Consider the following 25,353-nt stretch of genomic DNA (forward strand, 5'->3'; position numbering starts at 1 on the left):
ACATTGCTTCTCTTCTGTGCGTCTACGACGTCACAGCTTCCACCGCTGCCCTCGTCTCTCCCCTGTTCCAAGCTGAACATACGTACAATGATACCCCGCTCCTTAAGCTTTTTTTCTTTTTCTCCCTCTCTCCTTCTTTCCCCCCCTCCCGCTGTCCTCCTCCCTTCACGGTGCAACAGTAATTGCTGCTGCGCTTGTGGACATAATATGCTGGCCTTGCAATGGATATGCAGAACTGTGTCTCTCTCCTCCTCAGGGCCGGGTACAAATCGAAAACGGGGCCCTCTCCATAGCCGCGGTAAACCTGTCAGATTCCGGGGTGTATCAGTGTGTGGCTGAAAACAAACATGGCATTATTTATTCCGGCGCCCAACTAATGGTGTTAGGTAAGATTGCATCCCTCCCTCTGCTTTTATCCTGCTTATCTGTCTGTGCGTTTGATCATCTCCTGAGATAAAATAAATAAATAACCCAGCAGCCTGCTATAGCTCTCCTCAGCAATCAGTCTGCAGAGTCATTTGATGTCACTATGGGCTCTGCCAGCCCACAAAAAAAAAATGAATCTGATGGAGTGTCTCATTTTACTTTGGTCCTTTCATCATATTGATTTGGATACTACAAAGACGTTGTGCATGCTTTCTCATGTAGATGGGGTATTGATTCATTGGCGACACTTTGATGACTGGCTACATGCGAAATTCAATTCTGCCTTGATACATGTGATGACACTTTGAACGACGGGTGACACAATGTGAAAAACTGCGCAGAGCGGAAGCTTTTCGAGGGGTGGATTATGTGTGTGTAGCATTGAAAAGGTTGGGCTTGCAGGTGCGTCTGTATCGCCTTGAGCTCAATAGGCATTTCTGCTGAGTTCATGCTGGGACTTTGAGCTGACCTCGCTAGAGGAGAGTTGATCTCGGTACGGCGCGGATGATCTGCAAAGATAGCTTGCCTGTATTTTTGTTTTGATCTCATTTCTTTCTCTGCTCCCCGCGATGCTCAGCTTCACCCCCCAGTTTCTCCAGAAGTCCATTAAGGACCCTGCTAAAAGCTCGCTCAGGCAGCGAAGTCACTCTTGAATGCAAGCCCCAGGCCTCCCCCCCAGCAATTACCCTGTGGAAGAAAGGGAACGAGATCCTGCAGAGAACCGAAAGGTAGGATAAAAGTCTGAGTGCATATTCCGAACAGCTTTTATTCGCATTCACCGCAAGCCCGACTTGTTTGAATAGTGTGTTTGGGGTTTGTGCGGATGCATAGAACGGAAGGCTAATGAGAGGATTGAAAGCAAGAAAACCCACCCGGCAGGAAAATTGCACATGGCTATTATACTACGGTCATGTGCAAATAGCTCGGTGTGAGCAATGAAGTCGCCAGCTGGTCATATCAACCCAGCATGCATAAAAAGTTTCAGGCCTTTAACGATTAGCAAATGGAGTTGCTGCTGAATAGAAAGACTTTCATATCGGGGAAATAAAACGAAAGCTGTTGCTTCGAGTTTGATTCACGCGACCACCCGTGCAGCAAAGACAAAAAATGCCTGGTCGTAGATTTGAGAAAAGAGATATCTAACAAGACGAAAAACACACACAGACATTAGGCAGACAATAAGAAAACTTAAGGCGCCACTTTAAGCGGCACAAAGTGTTAGTTCGTTGTCATCCTCTGTCTCGCCGAGAGGCTAATTTGAGCTACCGCAACGACCTCATACAATGCTAAAGGACCAATTAAAAGGTGAAGGAATCCAAAAGGGAAATCACAGGCGAGAAATGACACATTTCAGCAATCCATCCACACACTTGTCATCATCACAGGGAAGAAAAGCGGTGACCCCCCCCCACCCCCTCTCCCCCTCTCCTCCTTCACCCGCTGCAAGTCGACACTCGCACATTGAGAATTCGCAGCACACGCACAAACAGCCGGATCCTATGAGAAAGAGCAACTGGAAAACAGCACAGTGAAGAAATGCTTAACTGCCGTCTGAATCACGCCCATTGCTTCTCACTCAAAAGGAGGTTTTGAAAGCGAACAATACGATCAAAGAATCTTGTCAAACCAGCAAAGAGGCTCCTTGGTTGGCTCCAGACGGGGAGCTGCATCCAACGCTGCAGAAAATTGGTAAAATTCCCAAGCTGAGTGACATTGAGCACACAGCATGTGAAGCCCACGTAGTCTCTCAAACACGATGTGTACGCAGACACCGGGGGAAAAGGTGTTTTCTCTTCTATGCAGCCAAGCTGTACGTTGGAACAGTGTTTTGAAAGTTGTGCACACAAAATTGTCACTGAATGACAGTACATTAATTCATTTCCAATACATATTTCCCTCGTGGCATCGAGACATGCAGATCATTTTAGCTTTTTGTACTCAGGTTTCACTAATTTCCGAAGAAGCCTGTATTTCATAAAAACAAATACATCCTCGTATGTTGTCAATCTCGTTGTCAATCTCATTTACTTTGAAACATTCGTCCAGCCTTAAAATTGAAGGAACAGGTTGGATTTTTTTACATTTTTCGCATGCGTCAAAAAGCCCCAAAAAATGGTTGTTTGACCACTTCGAGCCATCGTATGTGCAAACAGCAGCGCTCCACCCAGTGTGATACCGTCTCCTGTGACCTCTGCGACACAAAGCCTGTGAAGCACATTTTATTTATTCATTGAGTTATTCAGTGTTGCTGTTTGTAAAATATTTCCCTCATTTAGTAATGTGTCCCAGAGTTTAGCCTACCACTGAGACGAGGTGATGGGTCACCCTCCCTGCTGCTTTCCAGCCTCAAAGAATTTTATTTTCCTGGGATTTAGTGAAGAGCTTTAAAGCAAAGGGTCAAAATGCCTCAGTGAGAAAGTTACAGTAGACTAAAATAAGAAAAGAAATAAACTACAACATGGGAAAATGTTGAATAATGACTAAAGACAGATGCAGCATAATGCTCATCACTTCAGACTAAATATGCACTTTCTGCTTCCACACAGGATCACTTTGCTTCCCAATGGGACATTAAAGATCGCCAATGTAACCAGACGGGACGCAGCCAGCTACACGTGCGTCGCTAAGAATCAGTTTGGGACAGCGAGCTCGACTGGGAGGCTGCTCATCACCGGTAAGTCCTGCTCTCGTCCATCAACAACTCCCCCTTTATAGACATATTGCTTCACAACCCTACTTTGTTAACGTTATTATACCTACCAACACCCACGAGGGCGACTGTTGCTCAGTGCTAGAGCAGGGCCGACCTTCAACTAAAGGTTCGGCGGTTTGATCCCCAGCTCTGCTAGTCCATGTCATGATGTCTTTGGTCAAGACTCCAATTTTCCACCTCATGTTGTGCCTGTGGTGTGTGCATGAGTATGACTTGGTAGATACATATTTAAGATAAGTATAATACATAGACAAGCAATGTTTAAGTGCTGTCCATTTACCATAAGGCATACACATCCAATTCAAAACCAATCCCCAACAATAAGGGGAAACTGAGCGATTGTTGTATTCAACTGTAAATCTTAGCTTGTTTTAGGAGAAAAAGCCCAAAACTGCTGTATTTACATGTACTGAACACCATAAGTAATATACAAGTGAAATATATGGTTTTGGCGACCATGACGAAATTTGAATGTCACAAATGCAAATTTTGGAGACTTCGCCTGAATCTTCTCTGTACTAAACCCTCTCTAACTTTGTTCTGCTTCACTTTAACAAAGTCAACCTTTGCAGAGAGTTTGTTCACATATTGTAAATAATCATCCTGAAAGTGCTTTTTTCTCGGCGGACCTGAAACCTTTTTATTTTTGCTGTGTCATCTTCATTTACTCTTAACCACTAGCATATAGACTGATATATGCACATCTGAACAAAACCTCACAGGTGTAGCCTTTTTATCATAAAACCCAAATTATGAAAATAGCCCTAGTGGTTGCAGAGATACACCCTTTTTTATTTGGGTATACAATTTTCCAGCAGAGACCTACAGGTTGGTTTTTAAAAGGTTAAAACATTGAAGGAAAATGAAGTGTACACATGAGGAATAGCTGTTTAATAAGGCTCTATGTGTCAGACCATTGCTTTAACTGGACCGTAACTTCCTGCAGTCTTTGCTCATTGCCAGGAAATGGGTCCCAACCCACAAATAGTCCCTCATTTGATCGCATCAAAATCGCAGATTTGTTATTTTCATATTGTTGGAGCTAACTGTTTCCCCTGTTTCTAATCTTTGGTCTAAGTTAGGCTAAGTTAGCCGGCTGCTGGCTTTTAAACTTTGCGTGCAGACGTTGGTATTAATATGAATAAAATACTTTCCAAAACGTTTCCTTTTACTATGTGTTTGATAGCTGCCGCAATGGTATCGTACTATTTCAGTTTTCTAATAATGCAAAAACAGACTAAGATGTCTAACATGTAGATGCCATGGAAATAAAAGGTAACCAGTCAGCCCTAATGTGAGAGTACAGTAGCATAAGGATTTCTGTTAAATCTAAAATGTACACCTTTCTCTCTGGACTCTTTAGATGCCAGGTATTGCTCTTTAGGAATCTAAAGCTTTTAAAATCGTGCTGTGCCCAGTTATATTCGCAATACTATGATCCAACATTTCCTATCAAGGGATGGATTTAGCTCATGGACAATTTCCTTTCCTTTCAAAATAAAGGTCAACCATTTCTTCTGTCAATTTATGGCTTGAGAATACCTTTTATTTATATTGAATGTAATATTGCATGTTAACAACTAAACTTATTGTCATATTAATATGACTGGTCGACATTATGCAAAACCAGCAGTTAAATAAGCAGCAAAAAAACAACAACATTATCCTTGATTTAGTCAAAGGTCATTATTTATGAAGGCAGTGACATAACACGTACATGTAGCCCTCCAGTTGTATCTGTTGTGTGTGCGTAGCCACCTGACCTATTTTTCTCATTAGCTTCCATTCTTTTCACACACTGACAGCTGAACCATTTAATGTCACAGCATTTAAATACTGTGACCTTTCCTCAACAAACTCCAATCCACCACAGCCACCAGTGGGAATGTACTCCCATCTCTGTAATACCGTTTCAAACATTTTCTCCCAAATTGATACCGGAACATAAAGTGCGAACCTGATATGTCATTAAATGTTGCTAATGGACAGGCTTGGAATTTAAGTGCTTATTAAAATCATGGAAAGCACACATTTAATTGAATGCCTCGATTCAGCCCTCGGACTGAACGGAGACGACAGTTGCCGGGGTCACGGCGGGGTCAAAGGTTCCCGTGACGGCGAAATTAACATGCGTACGCCGTCGTCTGTTGTCTGGCCAGAGCCCACCAGGATCACCATGAGGCCCACTAACATGGAGATTATTGTTGGCGAGAGCATCGTGTTACCCTGCCAGATTGCCTGCGATCCAGCTCTGGATGTTTCTTTCTCGTGGGCATTCAACGGCCAGCTCATCGACTTCCAGCGAGACGGCGATCACTTCGAAAGAGTGGGCGGGGTGAGTCATCTCGAGCATCGCACTCAGCTACGTTCCGGCTATTCTCGGATTAATTGGTACACACTGTGTGATGTGTAAGGGTGTGCTCCGCTGCCCTGCTGAGGTCTTCTTCGACACCAATAATTCCTAAGCAGAGAAATGTTCGCCAAGAACATTTGAGAGTCCCACGGTGGTCCAAAACAGAGCCTGAATGAATGGCACTGTCAGGTCTGTATTGGGGGTCCTTACCTTTTGAATTGGCTGTGTGAGCTGCCCCGTGTCACACTTCTAAAGATATATTAGTGAAATGCCGTTTCAGTCATAAAGAGGGTCTTTATTAACACGGTCTTTATACTTTTTCATCCCTTCAACTTCTGGCTCTCTTAGCTCAAGGGAGAACATGTTCTTATCGTCTTCCTCAGCTATAATTGAATTTTGCATACCTATTTGTGAATCTTGAGCCCCGAAATAATTAAGTAATGAGCTGGCTGGCATGGCACCAGTGAATGCCCATTTGAAATCCTTATTCTCTCATATAATGATGAGTGAGGACTTTCTGTTGAGTATTTGTTCCTTTTGATGAAGGGCAAAGTCAATTGTTCAGCGCTTGTCAGTATGAAATTGCTTTGCGTACGCCTTTCTTTGCTTTTTATAGTGCCAGCCCCGTGGCCTGATCGCTGCCATTCACGTGGTAAAGGTTGACATGATATCTGAATGCCCTCACAGCGGCGCGGACACGCCAAATTTATATCTTCATGAATGCAAATGGCAATTACTAATGACATTGAACTGTGCAAAGGAATATAATGAGATATAGTTTTCACAGAATCTGTTTCCCCTGTCCAGAGAGATTACCAGCCCCCTGCTCAACAGCTTCTGATGAATTAATTAACATAATTAAAGCAAATCTGCCTCATCACGGCCTCCGTGCCAAGGAAGGACGCCTTGCTCTCTCGGGCAGAAGCTCCCAGGTTGGCCAGGTGGTGGCTGACATGAGAGAGGAAGAATCAGACATGGCAGAGCGGCGAGTGGAGAACTGTCACGTGGAGGACGGAGAGATGAAAGCAAGGGGTGAAAGAGAAAACATAGCGGGCGCGGTCGTCTCTTTTGCTCGTGGGCGCATACAAGTGCCATTCTGCTCGGCCGTGCTCTGTCAGGTGCCTCGGAGAGGCGGGGATCCGCGGGCGCAGCGCTGCTGCGGAGGGGAGCTGTGATCACTTGCCGCTGGAGGGGTGATGAAATCCTCCACGACTGCGGCAAGTCTTACCTGGCTCGCCCCCAGGTGACTCGTTTCGAAAAGCAACACACTTCCTTTCACAAGCCGACATGCTTTGTTGCAGACTCTTCTAGAGCTGACTTTCAGAAGGTGGATTCCAGCGAGAACAGAATAATGCCGGATACAATGTGTCACTGCGGCATTGTGAATGACTTTTTCTGCCTTGAGATGCATTACGCCATTTTAAAAGATAAGGATTGTGATATTCGGCAGTTTTGTTGTTGGGTTGTTGTTGTTGTCGTCAATGAATACCACTCGGAGTCCACAAGAGACAATGAATGGATCGTGCCGTTTTTTTACGATAACTGGGATATTACTAGTTCAGTGCATGTCACACTATGCAAGATGGGCCCGGTATCTAATTTTGACATGCCAGTGCGTTAAATTACGGATGAATTGTAATGCTTCAATTTCTTTGAAAGTGCAGTCAAATGTAAGCTGTACTACTGGCAATAGATACTTAAAACGTTACTCAAAAGTGTCCACGGCCCCTCGCAATGTGTATCGTTGTAATCGGATTAGCTGGTTTGGAGAAGTGAGTCGCAGAACCGGATATATTGTGAGGACCGAGCACTTGGTTTCAGGCATTGTGTGAATTTTCTGCAAGGTGACAAACGTTGCCGTGAGTGGACGGCTCTCCCAGTGTCTTGACGCTCCTCTCACAAACAACTTTTATTTTATGACCCCTGTGCAAAGGTATTGTTCCGTATTCAAAGTTTGCTATCGCTTGTTCCGCTGTGCTGTCTCAAAGCTATAACTAAGTCGCACTGGGCGACGTAATTCTTCACATTGAACACAATGGGCCCTGCAGTTGATTTTGAGTCGATCCCACATAAACACTCCTGCTGCTTTCGATACAAGACGAGACAGAAGAGAACCAAACGTGTATTAATCCACAGCTGAAAATAGTCCCCAACAATTTATCCATTTTTACCTGTTTGAGTATTGTTTGCTAAAAACTACAGTGCCTAACTTAGACTGTATTCAGCCTCCTTTTTTTTAAGGGAAATAAACACCATGTTTTCTGTACTCAAAAATATGTATTTTACATCTTCAGTAGGAACAAATGATCGTAGGTCTGAGCAGCACAAACAGTGTCGGGAAAATGTTCAGAAATGAGAGACGGACAAAGATATTCGTCGGATTTTTGTCTTTTAATGAGATTAATGAGGAAAAGTATAGAAAACAGCCGCCTTTAAAAAAAAGAATCTTTCACGCAGCCACTAATAATACAAACGTCAAACACAGATGAGAAAGATGACAATATTTGTGTTTTGCCGTGTTCCCTCATGGCCACTACATGCATCCAGCTTATGTAAAATAATATTTGCTCTTTACACTGGGAGTTATACTCCTATCTTGCTTGAGCTTATGTAATTACAGAATAATTAGGATTGCCTTGCCAATTAACTCGACTATGTTTGTTTTGTGTGTCCTGTGTGTAGCTGGTAGCTGTTTCTAGGGGCTGAGGGAGGTTGGCAGTGGCTGGTTGGTTGGGTAGCGCCTGAAGGACAGCCAAAAGCATTATTTGTGCAGACTACATCTGCCATGTCGGTTGTTGGTGTTTGAAGAGATGCAAAAATATGTGGCCTGGAGACAATGTGATTGTGCAAGGCATTATAAATGTTTCAAACAACCTGGAGCCAGAAGCTGAGTGATGAAATAACGCTGCATCTCTTACTTCGCCTCGAGTTTTCTAACGATCATATTCCCCTCTTCCAGAGTATATCAGGGGATCTGATGATTCGTAACATCCAGCTGAACCACGGTGGGAAATACGTCTGCGTTATTGACACTGATGTGGAGAGCTTGTCCACCTCTGCCATCCTGGTTGTCAAAGGTAAGAGAGCTAAACAAAAATGTTGTTTTCGTATGCCAGTGCGTGAACACGCCCTGGTACCTGTACTGTGAAATAATGCGGATGTTGAAGCATCTGCACAAGTATTCAAAGAGAAGGATGTTTGACAGAGAGGGATGTGGAAAAAAAACAAAATCCTTGAAACTACCCGTAAATATATACGCTGCGGCAGCTTCTGTTTACATTATATATGTGTTGCTGAAATAAATTTGGAGGGGAAAAAAAAAGGGCACACACTCTCACATTCTGGCATGTGTGATCAGTTTTGTCGGCGCGTGCTTGGCGTATCTGGCTCAGTGCGCCGGCTTATCTCCGGTGATTTACATTAGTATTCATGCCCTTAACAAACTGTAATAGTGGTCCCAGGTGCTTTGAGAAGGCAATGTTTATCACAGAAAATGACTATAATTGGCTCATTTACACATGGGCAAAATATCATGGAAGGCATTTAAATAATTGAGCAGTAGAGCAAACAACAGCAACATGGTAACGCCGGAGCGCCGAACAGTCACGGACGCTCGCTCCTCTCGCTCTGCCGGCCTATCGGCTCTTCTTTCATCCGTCTTTCGAGTGTCTGCTCCCAGCGAGCCCTTCCTCCCCCTTCTCATAAATGATTCCATCCCGTTGGGTAATCACTTCGTAGCCCCGCACACGAAACCCACTGCGACTAAAGAGTCCCCCGCATGCACACCCGCCAAGGATGGAGCCATTAAACTGAAGGGAGCACGGTGGCCTTGATATGTAACGAGGGGCGAGGAGTCTTAATGAGTTTGATGAAGGGAAGGCTTCTTGGAACCTCATTGTCTGATTGACTCAGGTCCGCCAGGGCCTCCGGACAAAGTAGCGGTGGAGGAGATCACAGACAGCACTGCGCAGCTTTCCTGGACTCCCGGAAGGGACAACGGCAGCCCCATCACCGGCTACATCATCCAGGGCCGCACACCTTTTACCGTGGGCTGGCAGGCCGTTGACTCAGGTACCGTGGAGCACTCCCCTCCGTGTCTCTTCCTTTTGCGGTATTCATCTGGGTTCCTCTGTGGCTTTTCATTCATTTCATCGTTCAATTTGAGTTGTGCGACAACCTGGTTTTCCAAAGAACGCGTTTCCGCTTCGCAGTGCCGGAGGTGGTCAACGGGAACACGCTGACAGCGACGGTGGTGGGTCTGAACGCCTGGGTGGAGTACGAGTTCAGGGTGGTGGCCCGCAACATCGTAGGCCTGGGAGAGCCCAGTCCAGCCTCAGCCAAGACCAGGACAGAGGATGCCAGTACGTGAAACTACACACTTCAGTGCACAAAAACACAGATTTGCAGCGATTTTAAAGTAATTAAATACCAGAGAACCATGAGTCCTCCTCATGAATTAAATATTTCGACCACAGTACACATTTTTGGATGACTTTTCATTTCCGATTATTGAGTTTTCATAGAAGCAGAGAAACAATGCTTTTACACCCTCTTTGTGGCAGAAAAAAAAAAAAAACCTGTTGAGTGTCCAATCGTCTGCTCAGAGTGTTTTAACAGCTGGGATGGAGTTCAGCGCTCATCCTCAGGAATCCAAGTGTAATGGTTCACTAGTCTGGTGTCAATTAAGTTAAATAGTGACCAATCTTTGCATTGCGCTGTCAGTAGATTTAAAAAAATGAATGAAGTACAAGATGTTTCCAAAACCCTGGATTATATTCAGTGACATGTGAAGAACATTATCGGTAAGACTGCATAATTGCCATGTCAGGCGTTAATACATTCCACTTACTTGGTGTCACAATTGTCGGGGTAAATGGACAACGGACAGCACTCGTGTTGAGCTTTTCTACCACCATGTAACATTGTGAGAAACTCTGTGAGATTAATATCATGAATTTGCTCGAAATCACTGTGCAAAACAATGGTACCACCAGCCACTGACTTTATTTCATTAGTAGTAAAGCACTGTTCTTAGTTTTATTTCATTTTCTTTCATGAATGTTAATACATACTAATATATTCATAATTTGCACTCGTCAGATTTTAGGATGGCAGTGTTTAACGGCATCTGAGGTGTGATGATGTCGATCAAAACAATCGCAAATTGGTCCCATGACAAGAAGAAACACGCCGTTTTAAAAAAAAAAAAAAAAGTCTGTGAGTGTTATCTCAGAGAATAATCTGTTTTTTCCTCATATATTTGTGCAATTTTTACATCAACTTTTTTTTCAAAATAAAACCCCCTCTTCCCCAGAATTATTTTGTTTGGAAGATCTAATATGCCGTTGTAGGAAGGGCTCTGAATAGTTTTCAGGTATTTCTCCCGGGTAAAAGGAGCGTAATTCCGAGGAAGTACCGGGATCTCCTCCCCCAACATTGAACCTGAACACAACACATGAGCACCAGATATAAGTGCCTAATAACCAGTTGCTGATATGACACGTTAAATGCAATGCTCCACTTACTGTCGTATACTAAAAGGACGTGAACAAGTGCTCCTCCACCTACACTATCAGCTTTGCCATCACACTGCGGCGCACAAACCTTTATGAGTGGGAACAGGAATGAAGTGGGTCGGTGCCAAGTGTCATTCGCAAAGCGACAGATCTTGCCTTGGGTGTTTATGCACGGTGACATTTGGGAAATATCGGTAATTCGGTATTCTCTAAAATGTTTGTTTTTGCACAGTGAGGGATTTGCAGGCTGTAATATGAAAGATGGCATCTGCAGCAGGCGGCCTTGTCAGAAGACTACAAGTCTAGTTTGGGCTTGTCGTTGAGCTTTGTAAACTGTGTACTAATTGCTCCCCTCTGGGCTTTATCTCTCAGTTCCTGATACAGCTCCCACTGATGTCGGAGGTGGAGGCGGTACAAAGTCTGAATTAGTGATTACATGGGAGGTAAGTCGTCTTTCACATTTTACTGTTCTATGCATTGCCGAGTGATGCTTCTGCTTAATTGCGCAGAATTGAACGGAGCAATTTTATGGCCCACACGAGAGCGAGGCCCCTCAGGCCCCAAGTGCCCCCCCTCTCTCCCTCTCCCGTCCAAAAGCAGGGACGGAGCGCCCTCGCTCTCGAGGGTTTTGCTCTTTGGCCACAATTGTATGGCCGCGCATCAGGACACGACGGGGCAGAAGGTGGTTCGGGGCCGCGTCTAATCGCAGAAGCCCTTGTGCAGCGCAGAGACGGGCCTGTCCGTTTCTTCGTCTGTATGCGTTTTAATATCACTATAGTTCTGTGTTTCGCTCCCAGCCTGTTCCCGAGGAACTGCAGAACGGAGAGGGCTTTGGCTACATCATCGCCTTCCGGCCCGTGAGCACGGTCACGTGGACGCGGGCGGTCATCTCCACGCCCGGCGTGGTGCCCTACGTCTTCCGCAACGACACCATCCCGCCCTTCTCGCCGTTCGACGTGAAAGTGGGAGCGTACAACAACCGTGGGGAGGGGCCCTTCAGCTCCATCGCCACCGTGTACTCGGCGGAGGAGGGTAAGCGCGGACGTCGCAGCCCCTGCAGTGGATAGTGACGCTTAAATCAGCTCTAATCTCTCTCCTCACAACTGTGACCTTGAATAGCAATGATGAAATGCTTTTATTTCCCCCCTCGTCTTTCTTTCCCCCTTCTTCTTTTTCCCCCTGTGCTGTTATTTCCCTCCCCACTCAAGCTGGGAATGTCAACTTGATATTAGTTATCGTGCTGGTAGATTACAGGAAATCCTAGCAGACACTTACCACACCGCTGTCAGGGAGGTATTCTCTTAATTGAATTTGCTGGGCAGATAGTCTTTCCTTATGTCAGTCACAGATCCCATTAAAAGAGAGTGGGGGGAAATAGCTTTTCAGCCAAACTACAGGTCTATTCAGTGCCTTTCTTATTGCTACTGTGTGTGTGTGTGTGTGTGTGGGGGGGGGGGGGGGGAGGGGGAAATTGTGTTGGATGAGTCGGTGGGATCCTCACCAGAGCTCTATTTTCTGCAGTCCCCAGCCTGGCTCCTAAGAGGGTTTGGACTAGAAGTGTGTCTGCGGTACAAATTGAGGTGATCTGGGAAGCTCTCCCCGCCATCTCGGAAAGAGTTCTTGGATACGAGGTACGATATGAATCACTGCAAAATCATTCTTTTCCTTTTTTTTTTTTTTTCTTCCTCAACTTATTACATGATAATTGAGCTCTCCTGTGTGCCCTGTTTATCCAATCATGACCATTCTTTCATTGTTCTAAAAATTAGTTTTGTAACTTCAAATATGCTGCAATATCTTCCCTAGTTTTGAGTTTTATGTTATCATGAAATTACCTCAAAACCGCTGGTGCACTAACAGCCAACCCACATGAGGAAAATAAAACCCCTCGTCCTTTCAAGAATGCAAAGAGGGCTTTGCTATGTGTGTTTTTTCTTTTTTTTCCTCCCACCCTTCAGTGCTCTTTCAATATCTGTCACCCCTGGCCCTCATCTTGGAGCTCTCCAGTTGCCATGGCGGTGGACCCATTGTCCTTTTAAAACAGAGCTCATTGCTCCAATCGCCATCCTGAAGTGGATTTTAGCTGCTGCATCTCAATAGGGAGCCGACAGCATGGATACGGAGCCGCGTGACGTTGTTAGGATCACTAATCCATCTTCAGTGTAATGCAATCACCGTTATTACTGCCCAAAAGATTACTTTACTGTAAACTGAATCCTGCCGCTTACAACTTCACATTGATAACAGATTTGAAATACAATAATTCGACGCAACGGAATGGCACGTGTATGCCTGAGGGCGGACTTTACATGTCAGTTGAATTATTTATCGACTGAACTCTTATGCCATTTAATACCAGACGCATGAATATTGAAGATGACCTAAAGCAAGAGACCAATTAGCATTTTGCTTTCTCAAACATCACTTCACCTGCACCCTTAAATGGAGACAAACAACCTGGAGGAAAGCACCTTCAACGCAGCACATACGCAGAAGAAAGTGATTGTGTGACACATTCATCCATAACCTCTTCACTTTTAATACGCCAGCTTCCTAAGACAAAAGTAGCTTTTGTCGTTTTATCTGCTTTTTTGGTTTTACGTAAAACCGGCAATTATCATGAATTCTCTTTCCTGGTTCAGTCATTACGTGACCAAATAACTCCCTGTTTGTTTGGCCCGGCTGACTGAGAGGACGTGCATCAGTGATTAGGATTCCACTTGTAAAAAAAACTCCCTCATTTCAGATTTCACGAAGGAATATACCTTCCAATAATGCGGTGAAATGCACCACTGGAATCTGGCCGTTTATGCCCACGATTGTGCATTTAATGTCTTCAATTTCTTTCGCACCCAATAGGTTGTCTACTGGGAAGACGACACCAAGCCCGACACTGTCGGCAAAGTGCGCATATCTGGGAACTACACGCTGGTGAACATCACTGGGCTGAGAGCCAACACAGTCTACTACCTCTGTGTGGCCGCATTCAATACGGCTGGCCCAGGGCCACAGTCGGCGCCCATCAACGCCACCACAAAGAAACCACGTGAGTGCGGTGGGGGTGGCGGGGGGGGGTGGCATGAAACGTCCGTGAATCGTGCGAGGCCCCTCTCGGGTGACATCGCACCGTCCTCAACGTGACAGCCGTAGCGTTTCTTTGGCTTTGTCGGTTGCGCTCGTAAAATTCAATGTGACAAGGGAGCTTTCCACTTACCTTGGGATGAAAAAAGATGTAATCAGTGGGTTGAGTGGTGCCGCAGTGGCAATCTAGCCCTTGCCATTTTAGCTATTCAAAATGTCTCCACAAACTGCTGCACAAACATGTGGGGATTCAAGCCACGAGTGGAAGAAATTAACCGCGGCACGCTTGTGTTTTGTAACAACAGGATAGTAAAGCAAATAGGATGGAAAATAGTGTGCCCAAAAGAATTCATGCAAATAGTCCAAACACAAGCAAATGAAGACATCTTCACCAAGTTTAATAAAACATGTACAGCATTGAGAAAGAAAGTCAGCAAATGAGAAATACAGAAACCCAACTGCATAATGAAACATGCTGCAAAATTGCTGCGTTTTTTTTTAATATTTGAACGCCATGTTATCAGTTTGCTTTGCTTTTGTGTATTTGCATATGTCTTGCAGTTTGTTGGGCGCTCAGGGCCTCCGTAGAATTCACTCTGGCTTAATTAGTGGAGGGGCTCTGCTGCAGCCTCAATTTATAATTGAGGTTTTCTTTAATATCTAAATCTTTCCGTGCGGAGCCCACTGTGCTTCATGAAGCAGGAATATGTAAATGATTCTATGCATGCATTGATTGAGAAGAACCCACCCCCCACAGGAAAGAGTTATGCAGCATATCTTGTAGTATAACCATATCCTTTTCCAGCTCCAGATCGTGCTCCGCTCAACATACAATGGACCATGATTGGCTCCACTCTCACGATGCACTGGGATGCGGTAGTAGCTATGGAGACAGAATCGAGGGTCACTGGATATTTGGTGAGTCTTCGTTCACTGCAGCGCTCCGGTTTGTCTTCAGAATTCAGGGTCGGCGCTTGTGGCCTGAACTAATATCTCCGCGTCGCCCTCCCGCCCCTCAGGTGTTGCTGAAGAGAAACCGTTACAACGACGTCAAAGCCATCGCGACCATCAAAACCACCGTGGAGCTCAGCCTCTCCGCCAACGACAACTATCTCATTCAGATCAAGGCCCTGAGTGAGGGCGGCGAAGGTGTGGGCAGCGAGCCCATCCACATCCATAAATTAAGTGAGTTACCTTCCACCTTTCCCGTCGTTCTCCTTCTGACCACTGATCAAATGGAGGGTTGAATGATTCGAAGGGGACATTTAATTTGGCTTCATCGCTTCCCCTTCCATCCGTGTGTAATGGACTTATTTAGAGTGCAAGAAAAGCGACCTTTTTAGAAATGCGTGCGCGGTGTCATCCGTCTCTGCCATTGGGTTATTATTCCTTGTTGGCTGCACAGCGTCGCAGCATATAAAGCAGTTCCCGTCCCGCTGCTTTGCAAACTATGTGAGGCGGCCCAGTTTGCCGCTCTCCTCCTTGATATGATACAAACTTTATCTTCCCAGGAAACTTAAACAGCCTCTCCTGTCGGAAGCCAGTAATAATGTAGATATGGGAGAGAATGAAATTTTAAAAAAATCGCAGTTGGCTTTTGATTTATGATGACTTGTCAGAAATGTAGGGGGATAGCGCTGCAGAGTGCAGTTTTTTTTTTGTGGTTCTTTTCTTGTTCTCGATCTGAGGGGTATTTCTGGTTCTTCACTGGCTGCTCTGCTGCTTTTTGGTTTGCAGGCATGGGAGCGCGGGGCTCGGGAGCGATCCGCCTCAGCCCAATGTGCCTCTCTGCGGTCCTCGTCGGTGCCCTGCTCTGCTCCGCCTGGTGATGTCTAATCGGAGCCTACTGAGCGCCCTCCCCCCTCCGCCCCGACAGTCCGCCAGTCCACTGGGCTGGCACGAGGCCCGGGCTTTCAGTGGCCAGGACTGAGAGAGACTGGAAAGGACCAACTCCGCCAAACTCTTTAAAGGGACCACGCCACTTTTTTTTTTTTTTTTTTTCAAAGGAACATCAGATTTTATTTTTTGCGCGCATGATACCTTTTAGTAATACTTCCAGCGTCATAAGTGCCACCGTGCTCTAGGTTTACTTTTTTAATTTTAGAAGTTATGCTGTCTAGATGACTTAATCTTCTTAGTATCTTTTGGAGATACTACTGCCTTAAAAAAAACATTTTACATATACAGTCCATACCAAAGTAGGTGATAGGCTGCTTGCTTTATGGTTTTTTTAATACCCACAAGAATTGATCTTCTCCAGATCGCCCTCTCAACAGGTGATTACCTACATTCATTGACTTCATCCATATTTTATTGTCTCAAAAATGAAATATAAACTAAACACGTTGCATTGACAGAACATCAATTAAAGTCCTTATCGCATTCTTCCCAGCTTTTGCCAAAAGAAACACCAATTGTGGTGTTCAGAAAAAACTTTGACAGAAGTACAAAAGAAGCATAGCAAATTGATCAACTGTGCCTCATCCCACTTTTCTCTGCAAACTGAAATAATATTAGGTCTGTTGGAGAGCCACAGTCTCCTGAGTTTAAGGCCCTCTCTACAATAATCTGATAGATCTTGGCATTCTGCCTTCTCTTGCTCCTCTAAATAATAAATGCCCATCACGCTCCGCGTTCTCAGTCTGGCTTAAAAAGCCGGGGATTGCAGAAGATAGAGACGTGTGGTGTCAGATCCCATGTGTCCTGTTCCTCCTCCACATTTAGACATCTCCTGTTCTAGATGCGTATACCATATCACAGGAACATGTAACATGTAAACACCCCAGATGACCAGCTGGCCCAGTGCACAATATACTTGCAGCATAACAGTGCCTTCACTAGAGCTCACTTATTTCTCTCTTTCTTTCCTTTTCAAATAGATTAGTGGGAAAGAATCATGTTGCAGAAGGAGGCATTGTTTGCTTTTCTCTCTCCGAAGAAGTTTGTCAGGAAGGACAGGAAACTCAGAATGTAGATGGAGCCCGTTATTGGAGAGGGTATGTTGATTAAATTTTCATTGGAACAAGCACCGGGTTTACCTTCGGCTAAAAGGGTTGGAAGCTTTAGGAAAGCCGCAATGGATTGAGATATACGGCGGAAATTTCGGTCCCAGTATTTATGGCCTGTGGTTTAATAAATGTATGACTCCATCCGAAGCATAATTTATGGGCTATTAAGGCATCAGAATAATTGAAGCCGATACCGCGGTGAGAGTGCCCTGACTGGAAATGGAGCGAAAGGCACGGCTGTCATTCTACCCCCACCCCATCACCGCCCATTGGACACACACCAGACTGAACATTAACAAAAGAGCGTTGCTACTCTGCTGAGGGGGAGCTACTTTTCACGCCCTTTGTATCTTGTGGATGAGTCTGTCAAAAGCCAACCAGAGAAAGGCGTGATTACTGGGGTCCTGGCGGTGTTCGTTCGTGGACGTGGAAGGATACAGTCAACTGAACTGCTACACATTACTGTGCCTTTGCCGAACATGGGGCTGTGCACGGTCATTAGCTCGGAGGCTGTCGTCGTCTGTATTTTGCACTCTCTATTATCCCACCACCCCTGCTTCCCCAAAGTCGAATGAAAGCACAAGGAATTGATGCAAGGTGACTGGATGTCCTCACTTAGCCGTCTGAACAGGTGTGCAGTCCCCAGAGGCCTCGTAAAACGTCCAAGCGGCCGACATAATCAGGCTGTCCTATCTACTCCTTCGCCGGTTTCATAAAGCTCCGTGCTCTTTGATTAGGTCGCTGCAGACCAGTCAATGCGATATTGATTTTCTTGCCCCATTATTACAGCTGTCACAATTCAGCTGCTTGATTGACTTATGGCCGCCATCTCATCGCACTTGTTTTGTTTTGCGACAGCACAGTCAATGATGTTTGAGAACTACTATGCTTCTGAGCGGACAACTTCGACGTCATTCTTTTTCTGCTGTGTTCGGTTTTTACTAGAAATCTCACTGTATTTGCAATTTGTTTCACTGATTTTTACAAGTATTTTGTAGTGCAGTGGTAGATTGTGATTTTGCATTGGAGCAGTGATCTGAAAGTGATTGGCTGGTTGATTTGTCTGAGTTTCCCATCAAAGTAATACAGTATCTTTCTTCCCAACCGCATACAAGCCCAGTCACACCAGCATTTTCAGTTCCAGGAAAGAAGCCTAAAAACCGAAGGCGCAATCAGTTCATGTCAACGGGGCGAAGTAAACCTGTGTCCATTTCTTTGTGCTGTAACCGTTAGCAAAGCATTTTGACAAACCAGAAAGTCCAAAATGGGAGAAGCTAACGTAGCTTACAAGATTTGTCCTCTCGACAAGGTATGAGAGATTTTGATGGTACAAACATGTGGAATAAACTGTGAAAACCTTATGTCCTGTTATATAGCAAGCTGATGAGCAACACTGAACAAGTTGGTTAGCTTGGGGAATTTGTCTTTTTAATAAACAAAAAGACTGACTAGCCATAGCATGTCCCTGCTGTCTATCTTTTAGCCATTAGCTCGCTAGCTACACTAGCTCACAAACAAACCCGGCAAGAATTCATGACGTCACCGAGCCTCTCGCATTGCCCGTTTCACAAGGACACGCGGTTGAAAATCGCTGTGCCAATTTCTGGTGTGACCGGGCCTCAAAGCAGCTTGTGTGTGCAAATACTTGATCCAAGTGGTGTTAATATGTACGTTATTATTTAAATAAAGTAACCTAATCGCAAGGTGGCAGACTCATAGGTTATTAATTAATGTGTGGCAGTTTCTCAAAGCTTTCTTAATTTTTACATAGTTGTAATTCAGCCTAATGTTTCTTACCTCTGCTCATAAATACATAAGAAAACAAAGCTATTGTTTCTGGCCTTGTGCTTTAACAAATACAACAAAGTACAATCTAATGGAAGTGAACGCAGTGATCAGAGGCATCAGCAAAAATGGTTGAAGTGTGCTGATCATAGAACAGCAACATATCTATTTATATCCACAAGGTCTATTATGTTAGGTTGGTTTCTGTGGTTGTTGTTGCTAGAAAGGAGTGTACCTGGTGTGGTGTAAATAGCTTGCATATATTTTTTAAACATGGCCATCAACGATAAACCTTACTGCTTTTTATATAGTGTGTTCTCCGACCTTAATACTGGTGTATTAATCAATGATCTCTGTGAGATACTGACATGTAGAGTGGCATTTTCATATTGAAAAGTAACTGTTTTGTCTTGTATACTAAAATTGTGCATGTTAATCATTGTTTGTGACTTTGTGTTTGATTTTTTTCTAAAACTATAACTTAATAAAAATGTTTATTCCAGCCAGTCCACTGTTCGCTTGTTGTCTGACTAACGCACAGACCCACTAACTGCTTTCTTCTGGATTCAAATCCCAGGGGACCTTCAAAGCCACAAGATCAGTTGATTTATGCTTACTTTATTACCTGCAGATGTGATCGAGAATTTGCACCCAACAGTTCAATATCAGTTAATGCAGGAACACATTATCAGCTGATCCTAAATACTTGCTTTTTACTTGAGCCCTTCTTATCACATAGTTCAGAGCATATTCCTGAATTAACTTGTGATGAGTCAAAGTTACCACAAACACAATCTGAGGCCAGGATGTTCATCCCGTGAGGAGGTAAAATATCTCATTACTGTTTGTCATTTGCTGCTTGGGCAGATGCCTTTTTGTGTACTATTTTGAAAGAGAAGGTGTGCACGTGGCCAACGCAACATAACAACGCTGTGAAACGGTTGCGGTTCGGTATAGGCAACAAAACTACTTGACTAACATAATGTGATGTTGGTACATAACTCTGACAGTGAAGTAACATGGGACATGAACGCTGGTCCCCTCGGTGAATGTCCTGTGTTCGTTGGACCCTCCCACATTGACGCCCTGGGAAAGAGACAAAATCATGACGCCGCAGCTTTGCCGAATGTGAAGTTAAGTGAAATCCCCAAGATTGAGCAAGAGGACCAAGTGATCAAAACAGGTCCCAATGGCATTGAGGCTGAGACCAACTGGACACTAAATTTGCTTACATACCTCATTAAATGTCACAAGGATTAGGGGTTTTCTTCAGGATAAACAGGGAAGTATCTGAATTAAAAACGGCCTGCTTCACACAACTGGCGAAAGTGCCAAAAGTCAGTAGCAAGACGTAGTTTGGTCTTAAAACGAGCTTTTAAAGCTCTCGGTAGAAATCTAACTCAAACTACTTACTGCAATGGTTTGGACAAATAAAATGTATTGAATAGTGTTTGGTTTGTTTTTGTTCATGAACAGTGTTTGTTTTCTTTATAAGATACTGCATTGTGAAGCTCCCCACCCCTTTTGCATTTTATTCCAGCAGCTCATTGTGAAACAAGACAATGAGGGGAGTTAATATAAATCATCGCTTCCCAAAATGGGCTCAAACTGCTTTTTCAGTTATGACACAACAGTATTGTAGTATTCCTACGGATAGACATTGTATGTATTCAAGGTCATGTATAGACCTTTTGTGTTTCTGCCCTCTGAGGGAATGTCAGCTGTGTCCTGATGCGTTTAGTGGATATTCAAACATCATTGAAATCATGAAACTATTATCTTATTTTATTCAGACTTTTTTCTTTTATTCACGCGACTTCTTGAGCACACATCCATCTAAAAAACATTTCAATGTTTAATATCATGAACCATTTTGGCACTACCTCGGCAACCCACTCGATAGTGGTCTAAAGTCCAGCATTGGGCCACAGTACACGAGAACATACCCGTGTTTGTACAGGGCAAAACCCTGACAGTGTTTGGGCTTCTGGGTAGAAAGTACATCTGATATCAATAATTTAACCCATTTTTTATGCAGACCACATATTTTAAAGTAGCAATTAGTGCTTAAGAAGACCTATAACTAGAGCGCCTGCCATTGAATAATTCACCACAGTTAATTGCCAGGACTTTCGAGATATCAAGAGAAACTCAACGGGCAAATGAGATGTATTACCTTTAACATCAATGATGACATCATAGCGACGCCTGATAGAAGTAAAGGTGCCACCTCCCATAATCCGAAGCACGAATGGCGGAAAGCCACTTCTTGTGGGATTCACACATCAGTGGTAAGCATGCCCTTTTAGTCAGTGAGATCTAAACAGGCTTACTTTATGCCACTGCAGTCTGTAGAGCAAAGGAGTGTTTCAGAATATAATCACCCGATTCATCAAAGGACAGCTTTGCACTGCCTTCTCCTCTGTGCATTTTACCCATCATTAGCCCCACACAGGCACGGTATCTGTGAGGAATGGATGTTTCTTTATTTCTGACCAGAGGTCGTCTCTAAGTAATACACAAGCCGCATGATTCAAACTTGCGTTTTTATGTGAGAAAAGGCCTCTTCTTTGCTTTCAGCCCTTGTTGGCCTCCTTGTTCGTTTTTTTTTAATATATTTTCATACAGTGGCTTTCAAGGAGATGAGTTCTATAATGCATGCAAAATGATCTCCACTGAATGTCCTGTTGTAATGAGAAATATATGAAATCCTTTCTTTAGAGCGCCACTGTCCATGCCCCTGTGGTCTGTTCTTGTTTTGAAATGTCAGTGTGTGGGGAAATTGTTTTTAAGATATGGTGGCGAGCCCAACAGGAGGGATGTTTCATTAGTTCCACAAAACATTCACGTAAAAGGATTTCAAGATGGAAGTTCACTTAACGTTTTTGTCACAAAACAGCAGTAATTGCTCTGCAGTAGCATGATCTGCTTATTGTAAGATGTTTGCACGGTACATTTATAACGGTGAGATGTTTATGAATGACTGAAGGTCACTTTGTGTTTTCTTCTTTATTCATAATATATGTATCAAGGTTTAAAAATTGATGAATTCTAATTGGAAATATCTTTTGGGCTTACATAACTTCTTGTGTGTCACGCGAAGTGATTACAACATTCAGTATAAATATACGGTATCTTAACAGTTTATTTTCTATGGAAATATTCAATTAAAAAAAAACGAATCAAAAAAAGAATTTGACCTTCCACCGATAAAATTGTTGGTTCATTTAAACATAAGCAAGATTCATGTAAATGAAAAAATATCAACGCAATTATGCCCAGACTTGAGCCGTCTCCCCTTCTTTTAAAGCTAGTGCAAAGCTCTTCAAATGCACTCTCTTTATAATATTTGCTGAAATTCTGTTAACATCCCAATAGCAACCAATAAATCATATTCTCTGACGGGCTTCCAGCTCTACAGCTGTGAGTACTGACGACAGCCAAGTTTGTTGTTCATATGATCAATTTGGTGGAGTGGATTTGGAGGGAGGACTGTAGGGACGGGAAGTCCGTGTTGCCGACTTGGAAACATTCACGCTCGACTCTTGGAGCTAGATGCTAGCTACTTTCTTCGGAAGAGAGTTAACAGAACCGGGCTGAGGTTTTCGGTTGGCTCGTTTGAACAAATCTATCGTACTCTCGCTCGTTTCTCAACATTACTTATCTGATCTTTAGGTTGCTAAAAGATCAGTCTAAAAGTTACATTCATTTCACAAATTTGATTCATCCTTTTGCCAAGAGTCAGGTGATTAAATCTCTCACAATGCCAAACCATTCCTTTAATTCTGTCACTGCTGTGGCTCTTGTGTCTCCATTCCCCAGCGTTGCGGCTCATTCCCCTCACCTGTCCGGTGTGCGCGGGCGCCTTTCATCTACACATCAACTGCACAGTCTATCCGTGATGGTTCTCCATCGACTCATGAGCTGAGCACGATGGTGGTTTACATCCCAGGCCACTTGAATTGGGCATTTAAGTTTATTTCTAAGGCATTTTTTCTCCCTGAGTCACTTCAAACCGGCTTCTTTGTGCCACAGGTTCGCAGTCCAGCCTGCACTCAGCCAGCCATCTTCTCCTCTCCACCTAACCACCATTCCCTGTTGACATGTAATAAATCTCCTTAACCTTCACTAACCTCAAGTCTTTGTTTGGGTCTATCTGTAGCACACCACAAAAACAAAAACATACCTCACTGCAGGTTATTTCTAAACAAATGTACAGTAGAGTAGCGTGACTCGTATCTGTCACTGTTATGGAGTTTAAATCAAGAAGTTGGCAAAAGTCATAATAAAAAAAAGCAAATGTAAGCAAGTTCAGTAAGCTCAGCATACCGGTCATTGTAGTGGAAGGCTAACACAATCCTTACCGCAATTCCCAATATACCTGCATCTATATTTGGCAGGCAGGATACTATTAAATGTGAACGATGATTAAAATCAGTGTTTGTGTCGGTTATATTTTCACACACAAGGAATCTGCATGTTTTTGAACCTCAGTCTTGCAGCGGGTTATTCTCACCAAGTGTCTCAAGTGTTGCATCATTAAGGAAGTGAACACTGACTACTTCACTAATTAAAGACGGAAATGTCAACTTTATTGCACATTGTTGGTATCAAGCTTTTCAACAAATAATTATGATATATAATACATATTACACACACATATATAGAAATATATGGTTGCATGACGCCTCACAGCAAGAGGGTCTGGGGTTCGGATACTGGTCTGGCAGGTCCTTCAGTGTGGAGTTTGCATGTTCTCCCCGTGTCAGCGTGGGTTCTCTCCGGGTTCTCCGGCTTCCTCCCGCAGGCCAAAGACATGCAGGTTAGGTTAATTGGACTCTAAATTGCCCGTAAATGTGAGTGTGAATGGTTGTCTGTCTCTATGCCTGCCCTGCGATGGACTGGCGACTGGTCCAGGGTGTGTACCTTGGTTTCGCCCATTGACACAGCACAGCTGGGATCCACTGGATGGATGGATATATATATATATATATATATATATATATATATATATATATATATATATATATATATATAGTGTATTTTTTATTTTTTGCAACTTGAAGGTGTCAAATAATCTTCGTCTGCTCAGTCAAAAGGCCATTAAAATGTAAAACTCTGAGGAGTAAATGATATGTATACCTTCAGGCAACATCCAGTAGACAGGAGGTACTGATGAAGGGCCACAGTGAGTTGGCTATTCATAGATTTCTTTTTAACAGCAGCACTGCTCCTTAGCTTTGTCCCCTGGGCTTTATAGATGCTCCATCAGTGTTGGCTAATTAGGAGGGCGCCTTTTTTTTCTTCTCTCTCTCTCTCTCTCTCTCTCTCTCTCTCTCTCTCTCTCTCTCTCTCTCTCTCTCTCTCTCTCTCTCTCTCTCTCTCTCTCTCTCCTTACAGACGACAAGGGAGAGGGGACACAAGAGGGAGGTTTAGAAATGAATCATTGAGGTTTATTAATGAGGTGGTATCTGCCCTGTGTGGCCAGAGAACAATATGAGAACGAGCGGCCTGACGTGAGCTCCATCCATCACTGTGGAGACTGCGTGGAGACGCCAGCGGAGCGAAGCTTTTAGAGGAGATTTTTATGTTGGCACATGTGAAGATAGAGGAAAGTATCTCAAATAACAATTTGGACCTCAAATAATAATATTTGCTATCGTTGAAAGGCTGCATATGTTCAATTTTAATAGACGAATGGAGGAATTTATCTTCAAAGAGCTCCTGAATGTCAATCTGTGAGGCTCCTGGTGCTATTTGCTCCCCCACTGAGCAGTCAATCTTCAGAATCTTTCCCAAATAATTAACGGGCAGACTTTATCAGCAGGGTCAACTGCCAAAAAAAAAAAGCGAGTGATCAGCGCTCAGCAGTGTCTAAGCTAATATTCAGCAGAACTGAAGATGGTAAAAATAAAACTCACATAGCCACGCTCGCAGCTCTGTTAGCCTCTCATCTGTGGTTTACACTTGATGCTCAGCATGCTTATCAGGACTTTGTGGACTGAGCAAGTCGTCTGCAGCAGGCCTTTAAAAGCATAGGCTGCAATCCAATCCAAACTAGCATACGGGTACATCCCAAACGGGTACTACACCAGTGGTAACACACACATATAAGTGTTAATTGAATAATAGTATATCTAGCAGTCAAGCTCTGTTTATAATAATTACGGCGATACATTGCACAAGGAAAGCAAGGAGATTTGTCAAATGTGGTGGCCATCTTTGTTTTGTGCAATGGAAATGTTGTATAACATTTACATTAGTGCCATGAACTGATGTAGTCTTGGAATAAACACAGTAAAAGATGTCATGTGGGAGTGTGCTTGTATTTACATACAAACAAGATGATGACATGAGAGGGTCAGACTGGGGCAAGGTCTTCCTTTCCATTCCAGTTAGGTCACCTCACGTGGGAGCTTTGACTCACTGGGAGCTTCAGCCAAAACCACCGAACCCAGCACTCGGATCACG

The 25,353-nt window shown here is 43.8% G+C and overlaps 1 protein-coding gene across 1 annotated transcript in view; it reads left to right on the forward strand.

The window, feature by feature from the left end:
* Window positions 1–19,388, forward strand: part of cntn3b (contactin 3b) — a 47,358-nt gene extending 27,970 nt beyond the window's left edge. The window contains exons 10-23 of the mRNA XM_068593560.1: window positions 257–386; window positions 1,004–1,154; window positions 2,973–3,100; window positions 5,299–5,474; window positions 8,452–8,569; window positions 9,405–9,563; window positions 9,704–9,853; window positions 11,381–11,451; window positions 11,806–12,040; window positions 12,530–12,639; window positions 13,868–14,054; window positions 14,895–15,007; window positions 15,109–15,274; window positions 15,827–19,388. Of these exons, the coding sequence (XP_068449661.1) occupies window positions 257–386; window positions 1,004–1,154; window positions 2,973–3,100; window positions 5,299–5,474; window positions 8,452–8,569; window positions 9,405–9,563; window positions 9,704–9,853; window positions 11,381–11,451; window positions 11,806–12,040; window positions 12,530–12,639; window positions 13,868–14,054; window positions 14,895–15,007; window positions 15,109–15,274; window positions 15,827–15,918 (1,986 nt within the window). The 3' untranslated portion in view covers window positions 15,919–19,388. The remainder of the gene's footprint in view (window positions 1–256; window positions 387–1,003; window positions 1,155–2,972; window positions 3,101–5,298; window positions 5,475–8,451; window positions 8,570–9,404; window positions 9,564–9,703; window positions 9,854–11,380; window positions 11,452–11,805; window positions 12,041–12,529; window positions 12,640–13,867; window positions 14,055–14,894; window positions 15,008–15,108; window positions 15,275–15,826) is intronic.
* Window positions 19,389–25,353: the final 5,965 nt, after the last annotated feature.

Source organism: Clinocottus analis, unplaced genomic scaffold (assembly GCF_023055335.1).
Source record: "Clinocottus analis isolate CAN_PGR_092001 unplaced genomic scaffold, fCliAna1.0.p SCAF_3, whole genome shotgun sequence".
Taxonomy (NCBI): domain Eukaryota; kingdom Metazoa; phylum Chordata; class Actinopteri; order Perciformes; family Cottidae; genus Clinocottus; species Clinocottus analis.